Source organism: Linepithema humile, chromosome 4, assembly GCF_040581485.1.
Source record: "Linepithema humile isolate Giens D197 chromosome 4, Lhum_UNIL_v1.0, whole genome shotgun sequence".
Taxonomy (NCBI): domain Eukaryota; kingdom Metazoa; phylum Arthropoda; class Insecta; order Hymenoptera; family Formicidae; genus Linepithema; species Linepithema humile.
The window spans coordinates 20,529,025-20,551,321 of NC_090131.1; the positions used below are offsets into that span (position 1 = coordinate 20,529,025).

At 36.8% G+C, this 22,297-nt stretch overlaps 1 protein-coding gene across 3 annotated transcripts in view; it reads left to right on the forward strand.

Moving 5' to 3' along the window:
• crp (cropped) overlaps positions 1 to 21,941 on the forward strand; it is a 118,716-nt gene extending 96,775 nt beyond the window's left edge. For all 3 annotated transcript variants that reach the window (XM_012368172.2, XM_067354535.1, XM_067354536.1), the window contains exons 3-6: positions 4,842 to 4,992; positions 6,863 to 7,125; positions 7,522 to 7,979; positions 8,303 to 21,941. In XM_012368172.2, coding sequence (XP_012223595.1) covers positions 4,842 to 4,992; positions 6,863 to 7,125; positions 7,522 to 7,979; positions 8,303 to 8,753 — 1,323 coding nt within the window. In that variant the 3' untranslated portion in view covers positions 8,754 to 21,941. The remainder of the gene's footprint in view (positions 1 to 4,841; positions 4,993 to 6,862; positions 7,126 to 7,521; positions 7,980 to 8,302) is intronic.
• Positions 21,942 to 22,297: the final 356 nt, after the last annotated feature.

The window sequence follows — 22,297 nt, forward strand, 5'->3', positions numbered from 1 at the left end:
TAACAGCAGACAGAATAATTGTAGAGATTTTCCGTTCATAAAGGGAATAATTGCCGCGGCACGAGCACTTTTAATATACTATCTCTCGAGATTGGAATACGAACCGACGGTCATTTTAACGCGATTTAAAAATTAATCCGCACAGCCGTCCATCCGCTTTGAGAGAAGTAAAAGCTGCAGAATATTGTTCAGGCGCGCGTATTCGTTGGACGGACTTGTCACGTCGCGTATAAGGAAGTGACAATAAATGTTTTTAATTACAGCACGATGATAGAGTAAGTTTAAAACCGCGACATAGACAGAGTGAGAAGGAAAAGAAGCGAAGATAGAGAAAAGAATGCGCGGTACACGACGATAGAGCTTTTCATGAGAAACACATTTCCGTTCCCGCGTTCGCATGGAAGAGCGCTTTCGGTGCCGTCGTTTGGCGTCGCGACGCTTCGCGGCAACGTACCGTGACGGACGAACAAATACGCTCGATTTATAATTCTCCCTAGCGAAGTAATAATGGAGTACACAGCGAAACAAAATATCTTTCGCGGAATATTATACTTCGCGATACTCGAGCGTCGATTTAAACTCGAAATTTCGCGTCACGCGAAAATTGTTTGCTACGCCGTGCAAATAATACGTCGTTTGGTAATAATTATAGGAAATTTTATATGTGTCCGTTTGAGAGACAAATAATAAGCGGCGCATTCGTCGTCGCTCTGATTACAATTAAGCATAACTTGGATAAAAAAACTTATTCAATTATTATTAGTTTCTTTTATAATTATATCGCGCATGCATTATAAAATCCAAGCAGTCATTTCGTTTGCAGATCATCTCACTTTTATCATGTTATTTGCAAGATGTAATATAAAATTTTTAAGTTATTTAAAAGTTTAATATATAGCAACATTTTATTTAAAAGCGACTATAAAAAATTTTTTCTCACAAATATTAATTCTCACTGATCAAAGAGTCGCTTTTTTAACGTCAAGTTTTCTCAGCTAAACCGGGGAGATTAGCTCTACGTTACGGCATAGCGCGAAACTTAGTTTTATAGCATATTACGTCGCAATTTCGTCACCGTAAACGAAAGCGGATACCAGTTGTCTTTCTTTTCAACGGCCGGTCCAGCGATTCGCCTCAGCCGCACTGCGCCGTCGTCGTAGGCCGGTTCGAATTTCTGGCATCTCTGGTTTCACCTTAGGTCGCCGGCGAAGCTGCTTACTTAGCATATACGGCGCGCGGTCACAAAGGGTTCCTTTCCAGGAAGGTGCTTCGAAAACGGCCGCAGCCTACAGCCTCGTTTTTTATATTTTTTTCGGCATGCGGCAGTCTGACCTCGTTTCCTCTTTGTCCTCACGCTGCGAATTCTAATTGGATTTCGCAGAGATCCGCATATTTAATTCTCTTGCGAAATATATAATCACATATTGCAACATGGGAACGGCAAAAATCAGAAAAACGGCTATAGAAAGGTAGAAGAAAGGAAGAAAAAGAAACTTATTAATTCCGGATAGAGTTTCTAGAGAATATTAGTTGACATCTTGCATGATACTATTGTATCGTTTTGATTCTGTTTCAATTGAATGTCTACCATCGTGATGGTAATTTGTAGTTGAAGAGGATGAGGGATGGGAGGCAGATATTCACCGTTGCAAACGAGAATAACAGAGCACAGGGCAACGCGATAGCGGAGAATTCCTGCTGGACTCGCGCGTGGAATTGTTAAACGATCGCATGAGTGCAGTCGAATGAGGGCGAGTTCGGTAGGCTGCGCTCTTTCTCTTTCTCGCAACCCGAATGCGTCTGTACTTTGGAATGCCGTTGTTGCCTCTGCAATAAGAAGAAGGCGATTCGATTCCCTCGACAGGGAAGTTCTTGCGGGTCGAAGAAGGAAAGACGAGGCGAACCGAGCCCTTGGAGCGAGCCTGCGAGACGAAGAGGGAGAAAGTGTGAAAGGGATCGGGAAGGGACGAAAGGGGGCGAAAGAAAGAGAGAGAAAGATAGGAGGAAGTTGCGCGTAGTGGTAATATTAGTAGTAGTAGTGGTAACCAGTCGTAAAATGCCACAGCCTACGTGCATCTAGCATGTTGCGTGCAACGACAACGACGTAGAAGCGTTATACCAAAGGTATAGTTAATCTCTCCCAGCTCTCGAATTAATACATCTCGAAACTATTATATATCGATTAATATTGTTATTCACATTGACGTATATTATTTTTTAAACGTTCAGCATCACGAATCTTTACATTTAAAGAGATGTGTATTGTGAATATTTGGAAATTAATCGGAGTAATTTAGAGCAGAAATATAAACTAACAGTAAAAGGAGAGTTAAGCTAAATTTGATTGAAGAAAAAAAAAATCACTCAATACTTTTTGTACATATTTGCTGAATTTTATCGGATGAATAACTAATGCATATTTACAACATGCAACATCGTTTCGATTCCACGGCAATTGTCATTCTACTTCATGGAAACGAGTTCAGCAGGTGGGGTTACTACGAACTCAGCCATGCGATCGCAGCGAATTTTTCCTCTTTTTCGATCGCCAGCTGGCAGCATTATTTTGCCCTTCTCATCTTGTACTCCTATATCGATCGTGAACATCGTCGCCCCATTCAAACGCGAGCTATCGCAGCTGTCCCATTCTAAACTTTTACCGATGTGCAGATGAGAATGGAAGCGGAACGGAAGTCGATAGTTTAAAAATTCATCCACGTGTTTTAATTTTTATTTTCTTATTAGTATAGAAGAATTGAAACAAAATTGGTAAAATTTCTATTTCTATAATTACATTCAGAAACCATCGCCCGCGGTTATGAATCAAAACAGAAACTCGATTGTGTTGCTTGGATTTTTCTAAAAAAAAAGATTTCACAGTGAGAAATAATTTTAGACGCAATTCTATCCGATTGTTACGAGCTTATATTTTACTTGAAATAGAAATCGGGATGGATTTCAAATTAGAATACAATGTTAAATGTGATTAATGTTAAATTTATTTAAGATAATTAATAAAGCAAATAACATTCGTATAAAAATGACATATGAGAGAAATATCAAAATTATTAAATCTTTCTTACGTAAAATACATATCAAATAGATTTTTAATTAAATAAGAATCTATCAAAATTAGATTTAATTGATTTTAAAGTAAGTCAAATTTTCTCAATCGCAAATTTAGCTCGAAACAGTTGTAAGCTTATTATTATAATATGATATTGAGATAATAAACTGATTTATCGTGAGGTTTAGTGCCCTATAAATGAGCGAATGAGTTTATGGGCCATGTAATATGGAGGGTGAGATGATGGGACACACACTGGGAGCTAAATTCCACAAAGGAGAACGATCATAATGTCTCGTTCTAAAAGTAGACAGGTTCCGGCAACACAATTGCTATAACAAAGTAAAGTCATATAAAAAGTACCTGAAAAAAATTATCGCATTTATATTACCTCATTATGTTTTCTGACTGCATGTTAAATTGCAATCAGCTTTTCATATCTTTAATACAAAGTTATATATCTTTTTTTGCTGCAAAATCTGAATAATTTATGACGATACATAAATTCTGGTGATATATTTATATTACAACATCACCGTTTTGTCAGCGAGCAATTTTGGAGACGTCGAATTGCTTCTTCTCAATCGCAGCGATGGATGTTTTTTGATCATAAGTCAACTCATATAAGAAAAGAAAAATCCTCTCTTGAGATTTCGCGTCTGTATCACTGTATCTGTGATAAAGTATGTGATCCCTAACTCACGTGCTCTTCTGATATGAAAGTGAAATTTTTTGTATGACCGCATATCCTTTATTTTTTCTGTATACCACGTGACAAAGATTCTATCTCAAATATATTCGTCGCTGGAGTTTTTTTTGCCTGTCATGGTTTGGAGAAAGAAAAGAAGGATTTTCAAAGACTTGATAGTTTTAAAACATGAGTATAATAAAGATGCACGCTTAGTGTAACATCTTGGAGATAAAAAAAATCAACACAGATTGTTGAAAAAATTAATCACTAATGATTTTCTAAGATAAAAAACGCGAATTAATACAGAAAGATATATGATTTTTTTTTTAAATTAATATTAATAGGTGAATGCTAAAATAAAATATTTTATTATTAGAACAATGTTGCATACTTCAAAAACATCGATTTATTAATATAACAGCATAATACGAAGGACCGGCTTCTCAAAGAAAAGACGAGTCGAGGCATCACTCGTGCGTTTACGATCAGAACGTACGCGGGGCATCTGTTCGTTAACCACCTGTCGGCAGGTGCGAGCCGTACACCCGGCCCCGTTACCCCGCGTGGTTGGTATTAATCGGTCCTTTTGTTTCCGCCGGTTTCTTTCTCGAAATTATTCCTGTTTTACTACGATGTAGTACGCACGTCACGCGATAGTCTTCGCCGGATGTTATCGGCTCGTACGGTGTGGTCTCCTTTTTTTTTTCTTCTCCCTGACCACGTAAAACCCTTTAAGCTCCATGGCATGTAAACAGGAAGTTCTCTTCTTCCTCCTGTCGCGTCTCCCGCTGCAGGTTGCGAATGATGCGTAAGGGGCACCTGGTGAATGGCGATCTCTGGATTTATCATACGGATTCCAGACTTGTTTGACACTTTTAAAAACTTTTAATCGAATTTTAATGCTTTTGGTTATTATTAGTACATTTTACGACTTGGTTTTAAGTGCAAATATGAATGTCTGATTACTCGACGTGTTGTATTTTAAATGATGCGAGGTTGAGATTTATACGGCAAGTTATGCCATGACGGAAAAAGTATCTATAATAATAAGATAACTGAGTAATTTTTTTATTTGTGTTACAGGCTGCGATACTTCAACAGACTGCCGAATATATATACCAACTAGAGCAAGAAAAAACGCAATTATTATCACAAAATTGCCAACTGAAACGATTGGTAAATCAACACGAGGGTGGCGATGTACCTATCAAGAAACGCAAATCCGACACTCAAGGTAACTGTCACGTTTAAAAATAATTTTTATTATTTTTAAAAATACGGTTTTGATTTTTTATAATATATTCTGTTACAAAAATACAGTACATAGTTTTTTTTAATATTGAAAAAAATTATGATAAATGTGGAAAGCATCGTGCAAAAAATATAGTAATATAAAAAATATGTCAATAAAATACTCTTGCGCGGACTGCGCAAACATTTGTATATACCTGAAAAGCAATGGAATTAACATTTATCATTTGTCGCATAACGAGATTTTCCAAATGGACTTGAATTATTTATCGCACGTGCAACCGTGGTTGCACTGTCCCGTGCGGATTTGCGATCATAAAAGCAAAAAAAAAAAAAAATAAAAATAATCGGAGCAAAGCTTGAAAAGTTACGAGGATATACATGGCAATCCGTTTATTCCACAGTTTATCCGCGTTTATATGACGCTACGTTGAAATTTCCATCATAAGTTATTTTGCAATCGCGAAATTGGATTGGATTGAATTTCAGAAACTATCGCACAAATAGGCAAATAATATAATAGCTTTCCAAATTTTTGTTTGCCTTCACACGTAATGCCCCGATACGTACATGTATACCATAAATTCGACAGATTTCTTTTTCATTCGTTTAGGCTATCACGAAATTAATACACCCATGATTATATCTCGCGGCAGAAGTGGCAAATTTCAGAAGCAGGAATTTTTTAATCTTGTCCATGCCGACGTAATCAATGCGGGCGCATCTAAGGAAGCCGTTCGTCATTTTCGCGAAAGTAATTACATTCTTTGTGGTATCACACCGAAGGGATATACCCAGCTATTTCAGGAGCTCAATATAATACAGAGATGATAGCCCATTACGAGAAAGGATAGAAAACTTTTGTAGAATTTAATTTGCGAAATTTAATTTTGTCTTTATTTGAAGAAGAACAAACATTCCAATGTTTTATTCTTGAAAAGAGAAATTATATAGAAAAAGACTTTTATATTTAAATTCCATAGGATTTCCAATATTAAAATTTTTGGCTTTTAATATAAGTGATAATTAATTCGTAAGATATCATAGCTCTTTGTTAAATGTTAAATGTTAAAGATAAGAAGATTAAATGTTCGGATTGGTTTTAAATGAACCGTGCGATGGGCAACAAGATTCATCTCGAAAATCATTATTATTTCAAGGGTTAAATTAAGAGGTAGATTAAGAGGTGGGCTATCTTTCGATGCCGGTGGTGTTTTAGCAACATTTCCGTCGTCGTCGCGGCGATGTACCTCTGCCGGAAAATATCTGTCGCGAACTTTGGCCGAGACAATTTCAATTTCCGGTTCTATCGTAAATTAGCTTCCTCCGTCGATGGTACGGCGAAATTCAGAAAGTTCGTCGTTGGTTGTGCGACGAAGCGGATTTAATGCTGACGAATCACTTTTATCGATCAATCACGATTAACATCCTAATTGCTTTCAAATGTAGTTTTAAGATTTGTCATAATTATTTAGCAAAAATGGTTTCGAATGTTAAAATGTACATTTCATTCATTTTTTGCCTTGGAATTTTACCAAATGATAAGATTTTACAGCACAAAATGAATAAAATGTACATTTTAACATTTTAGATCATTTCTTTCTTGAAAACACAGGATTTCAATGTATCGCAATGAAGTTCTAAAGTTCTAGTTTCTGTCAAATTATGTGAAATAGGATTCTAAAGCATAAAAATCTCATTATGTTTAAAAATGAGAAAAATTGATATGCGGATAATAAAAAAATTTTTTGATAGCGTGATTCGTCAATCGAGCTCAGATATTTGTTTCTTTACTGGAAGAGAACATGCTTTCGCTTCTATTTATTTCTCATTTGGTTTCTTTTGTTGTTCAGGTGTCGTCGTTAGTCTACCAATGCACGTCAGTGAGAGCGGCGATGAGGGTTTGGGCAGCATGTCTCCCGAACCGTTGTCGGTAATCACAGTGACCACAGAGGGACATTCCGTTGTCAACAGCGAGGTGATAGAGCTTAGACGACAGCTAGAAAGGGAACGTCACGCGAGACTGGTTTTAGAGAAACAGATGAGAACTATTCACAGTCAGTTGTATCCAGAGAGATTCCGGGACAATCAATTAATCACTTATCAGCCCCACGAGGTAACGATTTTAATTCGTATTCCCGTCATTAATTAAAAAAAAAAAAAAAAACTAACGTAAAATTAAAAAAAAAGAAGGGAGATTAATTTATGCGTAAACTAGATCGGTAACGAGAATCTTCGTAAAAATTTGAAGACTTGAAAGAAAACAAAAAGTAATCTTATATTACTTTTTAAACGATCAAGGAAATAATTTCATTGTGAACTCATTCTCGAGAGGTTTAAATGGTTCCAACAATATATTGCAAATATTTCTTTAATTCTACATCGTTTTCCGATCTTAGTTTACTTGACGATATTTTGTGTAATCAGTCAAGCTTTTGCTGTGAATAAATAAATCGCGAAGAGACAAGTATTGCAATTGGGATGCCATTTAACTGGACTTGCTTTCGCCCAGGTGATCGAGCACACGGACAACGTAATGGCGCAGGAAACGGAGGATGCAGTGGCCGCGCTCCAAGTGGTGTCGGTCATGTCTCTGCCGCCAGTGGGTTCCACTCAGACGGTGGAAACGTCCAGTCCAGATCCGAGCTCGCCGCCCTTGTCACCGCAACCAGCCGACATGGTTCCGGAAGAAGTCAAGGAGGAGAAGTCACGTCCGAGTAGTCCGAATATCGTCACCTTCGCCCAGAATCAAGTGTTTACGACGATGGAGGATCAGACCACCGCAGACTCCTTCTCATCGTCGAGTCGCGTCACATATGCTACGTCGTCCAGCGCGGATTTTAAGAACGCATCACCTCAGTACATCACCGCGAGTCCCAGCAGACCCTTTTCTCCAGCCGCGGAACCGCAACGATTACCCAGCGTTCTGGAGGCTGCGATAAAGGCCGAACCCAAAGTCGAAGTAGAAAGGTATGCGTTATGTCTATCTCTTTTACCTTCAACATTTCATTATTATTTAAGCCTTATTATCTGAGATGCATAGAACAAGAACGAATCCGATCGATAATTAGGAAGTTTATTTTAAATATGAAGTCTCCCCTAGTTTTCCTTTCTTCTCAAAATACGTAATTTTGTTCAATACGACAGCCTATATGAAAAATTTTTACAAGCATTTTCTCACGTGAGCAAGATTTAATTTATCGCAGGAAAAAAATCAGCACGTCATTCAGAAAAGATCAGAATATTTGATAATTGTTCATTCAAGAATTTAACAAGAGATTCCTCGACCGCAGGTTGCCTTCTCCATCAAATTCTCTAGACGATGGCACGCCGCAGGCGAGGCTATACATTGCAAATACATCCCGGCAGAATCTAGAAACGATTGTCGAGGCGATACGTCATTTAGAGGGCGATCATTTGTTCAGCGATGAGCCCGCGCAGGACGTACCGTTGGCGTTGACCAACAAACAGCAGCAGCAGCAGCAGCAACAGCAGCAGCAACAGCAGCAGCAGCAGCAACAGCAGCAGCAGCAGCAGCAGCAGCAGACAGCGGCAAACTCAACTTCAACGAAGTCCGCGACCACGACGTCCTCCTCCTCCTCCTCTTCCTCGACGTCCTCGGTTACACCCGCTACAACAGCATCCACGAAGCAACGGATGCTGCACACCGAACACTTCCTCCAGTTTCACACGCAACAGCAGACCCAGCAGCGGCCCGGCGTAATCGTGGTGAAACACTCGTGATCCAGCAATGCGCCGCGCCTTATACACTGAACGATACATTCGCCTCCACCGCTCGACATCATTGCGATTCATTGTTCAGAAATGAAGAAATCTTTTCAGCTGATTTGAGAGAGAGAGAGAGAGAGAGAAAAGAAAGAAAGAAAGAGAGAGAGAGAAAGAGAGAGAGAGAGAGAGTGAAAGAGTGTGTTTGTGGGTGTGTGCGTGTGTGAGGGAGAGGAGAGGAGAGGAGAGGAGAGGAGAGAGAGAGAGAGAGAGAGAGAGAGAGAGAGAGAGAGAGAGAGAGAGAGAGAGAGAGAGAGAGAGAGAGAGAGAGAGAGAGAGAGAGAGAGAGAGAGAGAGAGAGAGAGAGAGAGAGAGAGAGAGAGAGAGAGAGAGAGAGAGAGAGAAAGGGAGAGAGCACTTCGCAGAGACGAGTTACGACGGCGACGGTTATCACAATTGCGTATTGCGCGCATTCTCCGGTGCTGGAGAACGAAAGATGCTATCCGTCCCCGTCAATCACCAATGATCACCGGGGATACTTTTTTCAAGATAGATTTTACATATGTTCCTACTACGCGCTTTGCTCGTTTTCGCCTTGAAAAAATCGCGTAGTGTCTGACGAGAAAAAGCGGTGTGTTGCGTCACTATGAAAGTTCCAATGGAAGGATCTTTAAATAGAAGGGACAAAGCGATTTGAAATCGTGGATATAATTTAGGCGAAGATAGAGCCAAGCTCGAAACTCGACGAAAGAATCCTGGTCGCCGAGTCGTCGAAACGGAAATGTTGCTTTCCCACTTTTTCTCATGTAAATACTAATGATTCCTCCCGAACGTATTTCCGAAGTGTTTGCCACGAGATCGCCTTTGAATCTCGAAAGGTTCCCCTATAATCCCTCCATCCCTCTAGAGGAAAGTCTGTTTCTCTTCACAAAATGACGCTCCCCTTGGTCCTTCCCTCCTCCTCTATTTTAGTAGGTAACACCTTTTTTAGACTTAAGCAAATAACTACCATGATAATATTCCTAGCGAATAAGCCCGCGTACGCTGTATGATATATACATATATTACATTCATATATATTACGTGTAAAATACATATTTACGTTCTTTTTTTATATTGTTACGAAAATTAAGAAAATACGAGATAACGACACAAGGAGAGATTAAGATATAACGATGTATGTTCTTTTGATACTTATTACGGGATTACCATTGGACAAACGAGAAGCGTGTAGAAGGACGTGGACTGTCGTAACAACCAAATTTAATCAAAATATGTCCGTGCGCAATGCTTTCGTACTTTGACACATGGTAGAGTAACGCTACGGGGAACAAGTCCCCGCGCGATCAACCATCAATCCAGCCCCGGTGTATCGTCCCCGCGCGCGTGTCTGCGTGACTCTCTTCTTCTGTGTTCTCGTCGTATTGAGACGTGTCGCGGATTAAAAATTCCGTTTAATCTGTGCCAAATATTCCCAGAGAATACCCAAATGTTTTGTTCCTTCGGAGTAGACGTAATGTACGTAAGCTGTGTAGCGCTGGTCGGTACATCCGACAGACGGAAAGCAGCGAGTCCACGATCGCTCGTCTTCTCTATCTTATCACTCGTCAAAGCGATACCGGTGACCGGAGACGTTCCTCTTGACAAAACAGCAACTTCTCCCGGCCGTCATTCCCATCGCATCACCGACCACCTATCTTATTGAATCAGTGTTGATCGACATTAATAATCGCAAGGATCGAAACTGGAATGATGATCTTTTTACGCAATGTGTGATTCTTTCTGCGATCATTCTTAACTCTGCCGTACGTATATACAGTGTACGAGTTTTTTCTACGTGACATAAAAATTTCTTACAACTTGCGAATACGAGACTAAGAGGCTTGGAATTTACATTTTCTCGTGCCTTTCGAGAAGAGGAGCGATCGACTTCCGGAGTGAGTCGAAGGATAGATCGACCGGCGGTGAAAGAGAGAGAAAGAGAGAGAAAGAATAATCGTTACGTTTTGTTTTTTCTTCTTTTCTTTCATTCGCATGCGTCTGTATACTATGTTACTTTTTTGTGTTTTTTTTTCCCATGCGATACTACCATTTCACCGAGTGATTTGTCGATTGAACAAGCGATTTTTAACCGATTATATTAGTACGTATTCTTTCGTCCATAATTTACACAATTATTGCTGCTATTACTACTACTATTATTATTACTACTATTATTACTACTTTCTTTTCTACGATGACGTTGATTAATGTACGAGAACGACGTAAGTTTATAAGAGTTTAATGCATACATATAAATGCCTACAGGAAATTAATTTTAAGTACTCTTTAAGTATGTAAGTAAATTAGTGAACAAGAGAAGTAAGACGCGGTATAAGACAGCATTACGATTAAGACCTTTAGTTAATCTCCTAGCAGTTAGGATAAACGTAGGAATTGTTTAGCTGACTACACAATTTGAAATACATCCAAGTTAATAATGTCTGTATGATAAATGTGACGCTACTCCGTAATTGTATTGTGTGTATATAATATCTTTTAGCGGATATATCACATATATAAACACATTATCACCTAGCTGACGTACCACAATGCTAAAATAGGATAATGTAAAACGCGTCCTTCGTACCTTTCGCTGCCGTAGTTAGTTAGTTAACTAACGATATTTCATTTTGACATCGCATATTCGCATACTTTTTACATGCTGTTTGACATTTCTATTACTCATTTTGTAGCATGCAAACAAATTCTATTAAGTTTTTGGACTAGAAAAAGTGTGTAATGAAACAATCAATTTCGAAACGTACGAGAGGCGCCCTATGTAGGAGTTATGATTCTATGTTAGACTTTCGACATTCGCGATGAAAGTGTGATCCTGCGTTTCCAAAATCGCGGATCTCGAAGGTAATGTACAAAGCTCGATGTCGACGTTCACGCGAGGACGCACGAGGGCCTAAAAAGAATAGAGAAATTTACCTTCGTTTCCACTTTCCATATTTTCCTTGCTATAATTCTCGCTGCGATATAAAAATCTATAGCATTTACTACTTTTCACGTGGCAAGCTTTCATTGACAGAACTATTGTCTTCTACAATGTCGTGCTATATTCTTCAGTAGCAAAATTAATGAAGCACCGAATGTAAAGCGATGCCGTTTAGCTAACTGATTTGCTGCTGCTAACTGAGTTGGCGAATCAGTTGGAAAAATTATTGGAAACATTTTTCAAGATAAAGGATTATGTTGTTGAGTTGGAAACAAATTGAATTTCTCCCATGCGAGTCCGATATACATGTCTCGTTTTCTTTTGTACATCTAATTTTGATAGTTCCGGAAATCTCGTGCGAATATCTTCCGCGCTTCCATAATACACACATACACACGTTTATACATATACACAAATTACACATAACACGTACGTAATACATTGCGTGCTATAAAGTATACGAAAGTGTGCGCGCATACGCCGCATGTGCGTTGCACACATTTAAGAAATCTCTTGATAATCCTCGAGTTATATGCAATCGATACCGATTCTTTCTTTCTCCTTTAATTGTTTCATTTCGGCGCGTTTCTATTTTATTTTGTGTATCGCATTAACGTGTCATGATTTGAGTGACAGAGCAAGACCACCGAACTGCAGAAAGTTCGAAACATCGCTGTGCAAATGTCGACGTAGACGAGATCGATGATATTACGATATTACAACATCGTAATGTCTCGGGATCGAATTAACAAGCTATTTCAAAAATTGTCTTGTTCAAAATCAAACTGTCGATTTAATAGAACAAATTATTTTTCTTTTGTTACATTAGCACTATGCAGCTTAATTTATGAAAAATACTTTACCACGTACATCCTGATATCATTCTTTGCGAATGCAATGGTAGCATGTATAAATATAAAGTTTCAAATTTGCCAGTTTCTTTTTTTAATTTATCGTAATAATGCAGCAAGAGATTAAAAAAAAAACTCATTCAGAGGATTTTATGTTATGTGTATGTATTTATATTTTATTATATATTATATGTTATGTTATATATTATATGTATTTTAATTACAATATTTTCGGGATAATACTAGTCTATTACTAATGACGATAATGATTATTATGATATGAGATCTATACTTTTATATTTTAAATATTGGATATTAATACAAATTTTGCGTTTACAGTAAAATTCGCATTTAATCTGTTGGACTATTCACGCTGTCTGTGATATAACTATTTTGCAACTATTGATACCACATAATGATTTAAACGTGTTTTATTTTATATATTTCTTTAACTGTTAATCGTTCGCTAATCTATCACTTTACGTGCTCGTCGAATCGTTATTTATAACTTGTTATGCTGCAAGATTTAATTACAAGCGAGTAATAAGTGCTTTGTTTCGCATGCGTATTACGTTGCACTCGTACGCATTTGTGAATGTTATCAGCATGAATGATGTACGTTATCTGTTAATGGCATAGTTTGAAATGATAACTTTTGATAATTTTTGTTTCTCTTGATACGATAATGTTCGGTTCTAACTTACTTTTTGATTTTTTGTTCGATTTTGGTAGTTTTCTGCATACATAAAATCTTATCTCTTATACGATATAATTATGTGGCACAATTTTTTTGTTTTAATTTGGTTAAAAGTAAAAAATATTGGAAATAGAAGGATACAATTTTGGAAAGCAATTTGCTCAAAATGCTATTTTAAGCATTATGTTCTCTTTTCTATAAAACTTTTCGATTTCATTGGAAAACGCGCAGCGAGGTATCGAAAATTTCAATCACAAAATGTTCATGACACTTTAATGTCGCTTTGAAATCCGTTGCGACGTGTGTAAGAAAAGTATTAGATATTGTTTTCGATTTGTTTGCGTGGGTTCAAGAATGAGGTTTCGAAATGTTGATCTTCGAGCGACGTTTCATTTGTGAGGCAAATAGAACGCAAGAAAGAAATTCCAAATGAGATTGTAATTAGCGATTTAGATTTAACGGCCGCACGAAGATTACAGTTTTTTTGAAAAGATAGAGAGAGAGAGAGAGAGAGTGTGTGAGAGAGAGTTGTCACCGCGTGTCACGGTGACACGGACACTCGATCGACTCGATCGAAGCGATCTTTTTTATCGTTGAATATATACATATAAAGTATAAATATATATAAATATATATTACATATAAAAAAAAACAATGGCTCCTATAACTCCTCTACAGCTTCGTTGAAAAAAAAGAACAGGAAGGAATAACAGTTTGCGGGGTACGGTTTAGCTGCTAAAGAAAATCGCTGATAGAGTAATGTAAGCGCGCTGAGAATAGCAGAGAGTGCATAGATGCATGCGAGAAGAGTAAAGAGAAAGAACATCAGATTCGAGGATTGCGAGCGAGAGCGTGGCTGTGCGATCACGAGAACGACAAAGAAGCTTTTACTGTTTAAGATTAATCTGATTTGTACGTTGTGGCAAATGGCGACTGAGAGTGACGCCGAGATTAATCAATCAGCCGCCTCTTGAAGATTACGGGTCGCGTTCGTTATTAAGAGCTAGCGCTGCCGTTTGAAATAAAAGGGCACGGCGTTAACTCTTCTCTTCGGAGCGGAAAAACCTCGAACAATTTAAAAGACTTTGGAGCAAGATTGGGGCATCCTTCAGAGAGATGTCGGGAAGAATGGGATGCTTTTGAATGTATGGAAGATTAGGACATTTTTTGGATGTCTTTGGATGTTTGCCAAAGAATCACTTGGCGTCACGCCCGTTTGCTTTCTAGAGCGCGGCGCATCGAAATTCGGCGACATAGACGTTCCGCGAAATCGAGTAATTATTTTTTTAATCGGGCTAGCGTCCCGCTCTCTTTCGCCACGGGCCCGCCAGGAGAGATGTATATAGCGCAAAAACCATAGAGCGTTAGAGTGCTGGCGGAAGAATGTACAACAGAGAGGTAGATAGGTAAATAGACGAGTAAAGACAGAAAACGAATGTAAAAGTATGTAAGAAGGGGTACGAGACATAGAGAGGATGCTAGACAGATATGTAGATCGTGCGTATAAAATAGTGGAAACGTTGTAATACGAGTAAGTAGCGGCATATTCCAGAAGTCGTTTTCAGGAATAGAACTGAATAGTGTGTGTATCGCGGGCGCGTGTCTTGCGTAAATTTACGAATGAATGACAGAGAGGAAGGGAGAGAAAGAAGAAAGAGCAGAAGAATGAGCGTGAGAGCGCGTAGACGTAATGTAGTGCGCTAAAAAGATGTTTACTTTTTTTTTCAAGTTCTTGAAATATATTTCTTTTTTTTTCTTCTCAAACAACACTAGACTGGACTTGGAATCATATCGAACTCCGTATCCGTCGACTGAAGAATGATTTCGAGCTCATGCGGCGCGCGATGAAAACTCAGGCGTGCAATAGAGCAATCGTCAATATCACAAAAGTTGAGAGAACGAAAAAGAGAGAAAAAGAGTGAGAGAAAGAGAGAGAAAGAGCTTCTGTGATTGAAGAATGCATTCGTATATCGTATTTTGAGGCGTACTTCTCGTTAACTTGGACCGGAAGTAGTGAAAAGAGACGAGGGAAAGTCAGTACTGCGATAGGCATCAAACAGGGATCTCAAACATTTTCGCAATACTTTGAAACACAGAGCCGGCCGGAAGTTTATTCGTGTAAGAAAATGACTGAAAAATGAAAGTCAAACATTCTTCTTTCGAGACGAAATCTCATCGAAATAAAACGTCTGTCTTTTGTAACACTTGTTTACGTACTTCTTAGATTTCTGCAGCCGCGTTGAACGCTGTTTAATATTAACTGTACTGAAGATGCGTATCTAGATATTTAGATATTGCATCTCAAGGAGTATCGATCTCTTAACTATGAAGACTGAGAAGTATGTGACTAATTGCCAAAGGATAGAAGGTTTATTTCTAATAAAGCTCAATTAAAGTTTCCATTTTTTGGTCTGCAATTTATTACACTTTTTATAAGTAAATTCTCGTCGGCACTGTAAGTATCCTTTCATCGTCAATGAAATTTTCGGAAACACGTGACACAATTTTCATTGAGTACTATTATTCGGACAAGGTTGAGGAAACGTACTAATTTAGTAACTATATACTAACAACACACACGTTCCTCAAAAAGCTTTGGATTAGCGATACGCTGATCAAAATTTTTTAAAGCCATTGAAACCAATTTAATATTATAACTCGAATAAGAATGAGGAAAACATAATATCGACCAAATAAAATCTTACTAGAAAGCTTTTAATGCATAACCGATACAAAGGATTACTGTGGCAGCAATACACCGCATTACATGTAATAACGAAAACGGGGGAAAAAAAAATTAAATATTCTCTGCATATAAAAATTTGCAATTGATTTCAATTGGCAGCATGTTGGTGCTATTCGAAAAAAAATTTAATTTTAGCGTTACGAACATTAAAAGAATATAAAGTGAAGTAGAGTAATTGATGCTGAACAAAAATTGGCCATTGAAATTTATAAATATCATGCTGGATTGTTCGTATTGCAAATATGCGACGTATTACTCCAATTTTATAATTGCACCGTCCACACAGTTGATCGCGAGTATGAAGAGAACAGAAAGACTTAGCCGAAAAATCACATGGCTCCTTTAGAGATCACCTTTTACACTAATAATAGTCAATTCGAATTAAAAAGTGTTCGATCGTCTTTTCTATTGAAAATCCCATCGATAAAGCTATCCGTATTTTATAATTTATGCAAGACGTAACTTGATTTATTAGGCTCGAATCGTCGCTCGATCCTAAACAGAATTAACTGTAATCAATGAGAGAATTCAATTATCGATTACTACAATCAATTATTCGCGAACAATTATTTATGGAGTTTTTTGACACGAAAAAAAATAACACAAGTTATGAAATAATTAATGATTAGACAGCACGATCAACAGGATAAATGCAACTGAGACGAACGAACCGAGTCGATAAATCTTTTCGCGATTGTCACTCGAAGTTACTGTTATACTGCACAAGTCGAAGAGTTTAAGGGTTGCAGAAGAATTTCAATGCAATGATGGTCTAACTATTTAAGAATTTTTTGGAGAAAATTGCCATATTTGTTTTTAATTTTAATCCTCTGCGAACAGTTTGAGAAACTTTTAGCTTCATCGTCACAAATCACATCAAATTTTTTAAGAAAATGGAAAACACACTTGTCGATGGTTTTAAACTGAAGAATTAGAATAAAGACTGATAATAAAACAGGTGGGAGATCAAATTAAAACTGGAAAAAAATAAATGAGACCATTTCTGCATTGAACACTTTAATAGGTTCACGAGTTTTTCTACAGCCACATATCTATCCAGTCAATGAATTCATCGTTTCATCTCTGACAATGACCACGAAACAGTTCAGCTTTTCTATTACACAAAAGTGGAGTGAGGCGGCATTGTTCTTGTTAAAATACGCGCTTTTTTCTACGTGTAGACAAATGATAGTCTGATGCGATACGAGCATCTTCGATACAATATCGAGAATCTCTTCTTTTTATAAACTAAAACAGGAGAACAACCTTTCGAGACTGAGACGAAAGAGCCGAGACACCGACAGGTGTGAGCGCAATTAATAAATAATAATAATAAAAAAAAAATTGAAACTCTAAACGCGATCGGGAAAAAAAGAATGAAGTTCCTCAAGTTCAAGCCGCGTTTACCGCATACGTTCTCATTCCGGATCTGAATGCGATTTTGCCAGATGAAGCGAATGTTGTCCGCACGCCGTAAACGCTGCTCACACACAAGAACAGACTGCCATTGAATTTTGAGTGTAATCGTTTGTAATAAGTAATTATAACCGGTCGAGGATGAGCCGATCTGAGAGAGAAAATGAGAGCAAAAAGAGACATATATGCGACAGAGTGTGTGTTGCGTGAATCAGTGGCGGATTTAATGACAAATAATCTCATTCGTCTCATTCTTTTCGAATTGTTTTACGAATTTACGATTATTTATTTTTAACTGTAATTCTTAACAAATGATAGATTTCCGTAATGACGCGTGAAGAGTGATGTTACGATTGTCAATCATAAATCATGGAGCTTCCAATTGAAGACTCGAAATAAAAATAGGATTAAAAAGGTATGAAGAAATGAAAGAAACTAAAGTTAATTATTGAAAAAAATATATATGCATCAAAAGTATGGGTTAGTTGTTTCGAACTTGTTGTTATTATTGTCTTGGCTCTGTTTTTATTTCATGTCTTACGTCATTGCTCAATTTGGAGCTTGAAATCCGTCACTAGTATGAATGAGATTTGTGTTTAGGCATTTGTAAGAGAGGATGACGCGTGTAATCCTTCCACGTAAAAAGTTTTTTCGGATTGTAAGATTCAAATCTTTTTGTCAAAATTCTGCCCCGAGAAAGAACGAGCCGTTCTTTGACGTTAGAGACGACACAATTTATCGCCGTATGTAGATCGAACGTTTCGGTGAAAGGATTATTCGGGATTGGGAAACGATGAGAAATTATGCACGCATTAACGAATTTGGCTGACTGGCATTTATTCTAGGAGATCCTATACGAAGTCGGTAATATAAATGGAGGGGGAAAGATATAATTCTCTGTGATGTATTTCTATGATTTAATTATATGTAATTGTGATTATTCTTACGATTAATTAATATTCTTTGCAAATAAAGCGCCATGCAAGTATCGATTAGTATTTAGCGTAAGATAAAACGTAGCGCGATCGAGCATTGCCGATCCGTATCCTAGACATTGAATCACGAGAAATCGTACAAATCGTGTAACTTATTGCATTATGAGTACGACTGTTAATCGCCCCTGTCGAAAAGTCGAGATATGGAAATGATGTAATGCCAGAAAAAATACGAAACGTTCGGCAAAATATATATGATATTTTCGCGTGAAATTAGGTCACTTTTTCGCATTACTTATTTATAGGCAGTGGGTGAGCAACTATGTTGCAAACTTTTTAATAAATATACTCGGTGCAAGTGTGTGAACGTGCAAATTTAATCTCTGAATTTCTCCAACAAACAGCTTCGTGATACGTTTATTTATTGATATCCAAAAAAAAGATTTAATTTGTCGGAAATTGCGATATTATATAATTATAAAATTTATTGTGAAAAAATTTTAAATAAGTAAAGAAGAATTAGAAGAATGAATTATTACGACGTTTTGGATGATTAGTTTTGAATTGTCTTGTTATAGTTTTGCTTTTTCCTTGTGTGCTTTTCTTTAAGAATCGAAAGCACTAGCTATCCAAAAAAATGAACAGTCTTATGTCGGTCATCAATGTCAATATTAATCACCTAGAAGTAATATGCAGAATTAAAGAAGAATAAACCGGGATATATAAAATGCGGCGTGTCGCAATGCTAGAAACGATCGACAAAGCGATAGGAAAAGTAGATAGTCATATAGAGTGCCAGGAAGGAAAGAAAGAGAGTGAATTGATTTTGTGAGTGAGGAAGTATGAGAGAAATTAATGTCGATTAAGCTCCCTAAACTAATAAGAGCGCCGACTGCAACGCGGCGACTCGAGCGAATCTCGGAAATGTTCGTTAATATTTATGCCGATGACAGGGACGATCCGCATAATTCGTTCGGGTCGACGGATAGCGTTAAGAATTATGATTACTATCGTACAAGAAATAGAACAGAGATATCGGAAGCGGCTGAAAAAGCGATAGTTTCGTGCTAAGGCGTAGAGTTCGAGAAGTCGTAATTCTAGACTAGAACCATGGAGGAAGTCGTCAATATAAAGAAAGTTCCAATTCGGAGCATTTTTCGAGATTGGTACTTTCTAAAAAAAAAAAACAGTTTGTGTAACGGAAAGTTTTTTGCGTTATTTGCGATTGAAAAAAAACGAAAAGCTTTTCGCTCGGAAGGTAAATAGATAGTAAACGTAAATTCTTAAATCTATTTTAAGGGAAGAGGATATTAATTCAATGTATTAATTTAATTCGAGATATCATTAAATATTGGAAAGTATTGGGAAAAAATGAAAGCGATCATCTTCCCTGATATTTGGCTAAGTAAGAATAGAATTCAAATTGGCAGAACTGTGATTGAAGAAACACTTAGTTACGCGCACTCTTTATTATAGAACTCCTTCCATGAGAAATACGTGCGAAGCGAATATATTCGGCTCTTACCTACAATTCTTTTATCGATTGGTATTTTGCCACGTATTTTTTCGAAAAGAAAAAGATAAATGAGATTGATAATTGTATGCTGGCAAAAAAAAGGCAGCGACAAAATCATGTTTGAAAAATCAAAGTGGAAACACGACTCTGTTATTTTTGCGAACAATCAAGGAATCTCGTATGTCTATTTGAATTTCTTGTAAATGCGCAATGATAAAAGTAATTATTAAATGCCGAGAAATACTAATTATAATAGTTATTAACTAATTTAATAATTGGGCAATTATTTAAAAATCTGTAAAAGATTTTTATTTCTATATATTAGAGAATACATTAGTATATTATATTTACTCTAATCGATCACAAAAGCCAACTCTAAATTGACTAAAAAATCGAGAAATACAACGACAGTTCTGGATTGTATGCTCCGAGTGAAATATATACCAGAAAATAGAATGTTGGCGGCTCATTAATTATATTGCTGATTGCAAGATGCACTTTAGGGCAAAAAAGGGAATGTATACGAGAGCAAAAGTGAGAGAAAAGAATTAGAAGAGAGGGGGGGGGGGGAGACGGAAAGAGAATGCGTTAGATAAAGATACGTAAAAAAGCGAAGTGTCTTAGAGCTAATGGAATTCCTCTGCGCGAATGCACGGAACGCGCTAACACAAGCAGCCACCTCCGAACGAGAAGTCTTCAATACTATTTGCGTATTGCTTTATTGTTACACGAACATTATAACGATACATTACATAAAAGAGAAGGAATATTAAAGCTGTACGCATGCAATTAAAACGTGAGTTCCACGATGCGGCAGCAACGATCGCGCGGACAAGTTTCAAAGTTCGCGACGATTTCGTCTTTTTACGCTCGGGACTTTTCAACGACGCATTTTCGACAATCCGTTCTTTTCTTGAGCTAATTTTCAACGTGATAAATTGCTCGTGCAAATTTTAATATATGAAATCAATAAGAATTCGACAGTTTGTATTCGAAGTGTCATCCAACGCTGAGCGATTCATTAATTCTACAATAAATTACATTTTCTTTCTGAAAATAAAATATTGTTTCTCGCTTATCACTGAAAAAGTTTAAGAAGCGATTATCCGATTGAAATTGATTTGTACTAATTATCCTATTTCTCCGCGCGATCAGAACATCTTCGAAACGTCCTGGAACACGTACATATACTTTAGATACTACGCGTTACGTTTTTATATTTACGAAGAAAAATCTACAAGATAGGAGATGGACTTGCTTTTCCCTCTTTTCTACTACTTTGTATATTACCAAATAATCGTTAATTAGAAAAGTTATTATATAACTAGCGTTTCGTTATTTTTAATCAACAAGATTTTATTAAGCGGAATATATAACGACGGCAAACACTCGTTTGCCATCGTTATTGCAACGATGCGGCCTGATTTACACATTACTTTACGTAGTATATGTTTCAATTTGCGTATACTCGTCAACGAATGAGAGATCGACGTTTGAGCAATTCTTCCTTCTACATTTTTTCCCACTGATAAAAGAACTTTAGCACTCAGTTCATTGAATAAATATTTTTTATAACTTAGGAAGTCTACCAAGGCATTTGTTCGACTAATTATAGACACATAAAACTGCACTGATTGAAGTAAGTTTAATAAACGCGATCTCTCGCGAAGAACTTTTCTTTCCAAGATTCGTGAATCAAGTGGCATCGTTCCTGAATATCATTATCGTTATACGATAAAGTATAATAAACCTCGCAAATCTGTCAACGTTGGAAAGCAATTGATTGGCTCCTTAAAAATTAGAGAGCCAAGAGATTGCGCCAAGAGAAGTACAAATTATTAAAAAAAAAAGAAAAAAAAAAGAGAAAGAGAAGAAAACGAGAAAAAATGCTAACTGCGAAAAAAAATCAGTCATTCGAAAATGAGATAATGTAATCACTAACGAAAGAGGTGTAATATTGGATTTTAGTTTTATCGCTTTTCATTCATTATCTTTGATTACTTTATTGCTTGTAACATTCATTCGAGATACCTTGAATATAAAAAAATAATAAATCATGTTATTCGCTGTGTCGTCCTTTGTATAATCCCCTCCCCCACCTGTAATATAAACAATTAAGTAAATTAGATTTCGATCCAAACGATTTTTATGCAATAAAATATTTGATGAATAAGTTTGCGTTTTATTTTATTTAGAATATCAATAATTTTGCGAAAAATTTATTTTAAGTCTTTTTTTATCTATTTCTTTGAACGACTTTAAAATTTTTTCCATAAAAAATATTTTATTGAAATAAATAATAAAGATAATTGTATATAAGAATATTGTGAGTTAGGAAAAAGATTTTAAAAGTAATAAAAAGTATAACGGAGAAAATTTTTTACTTTTTGCACAAAAGAATAAATAATTGTAGGAAAG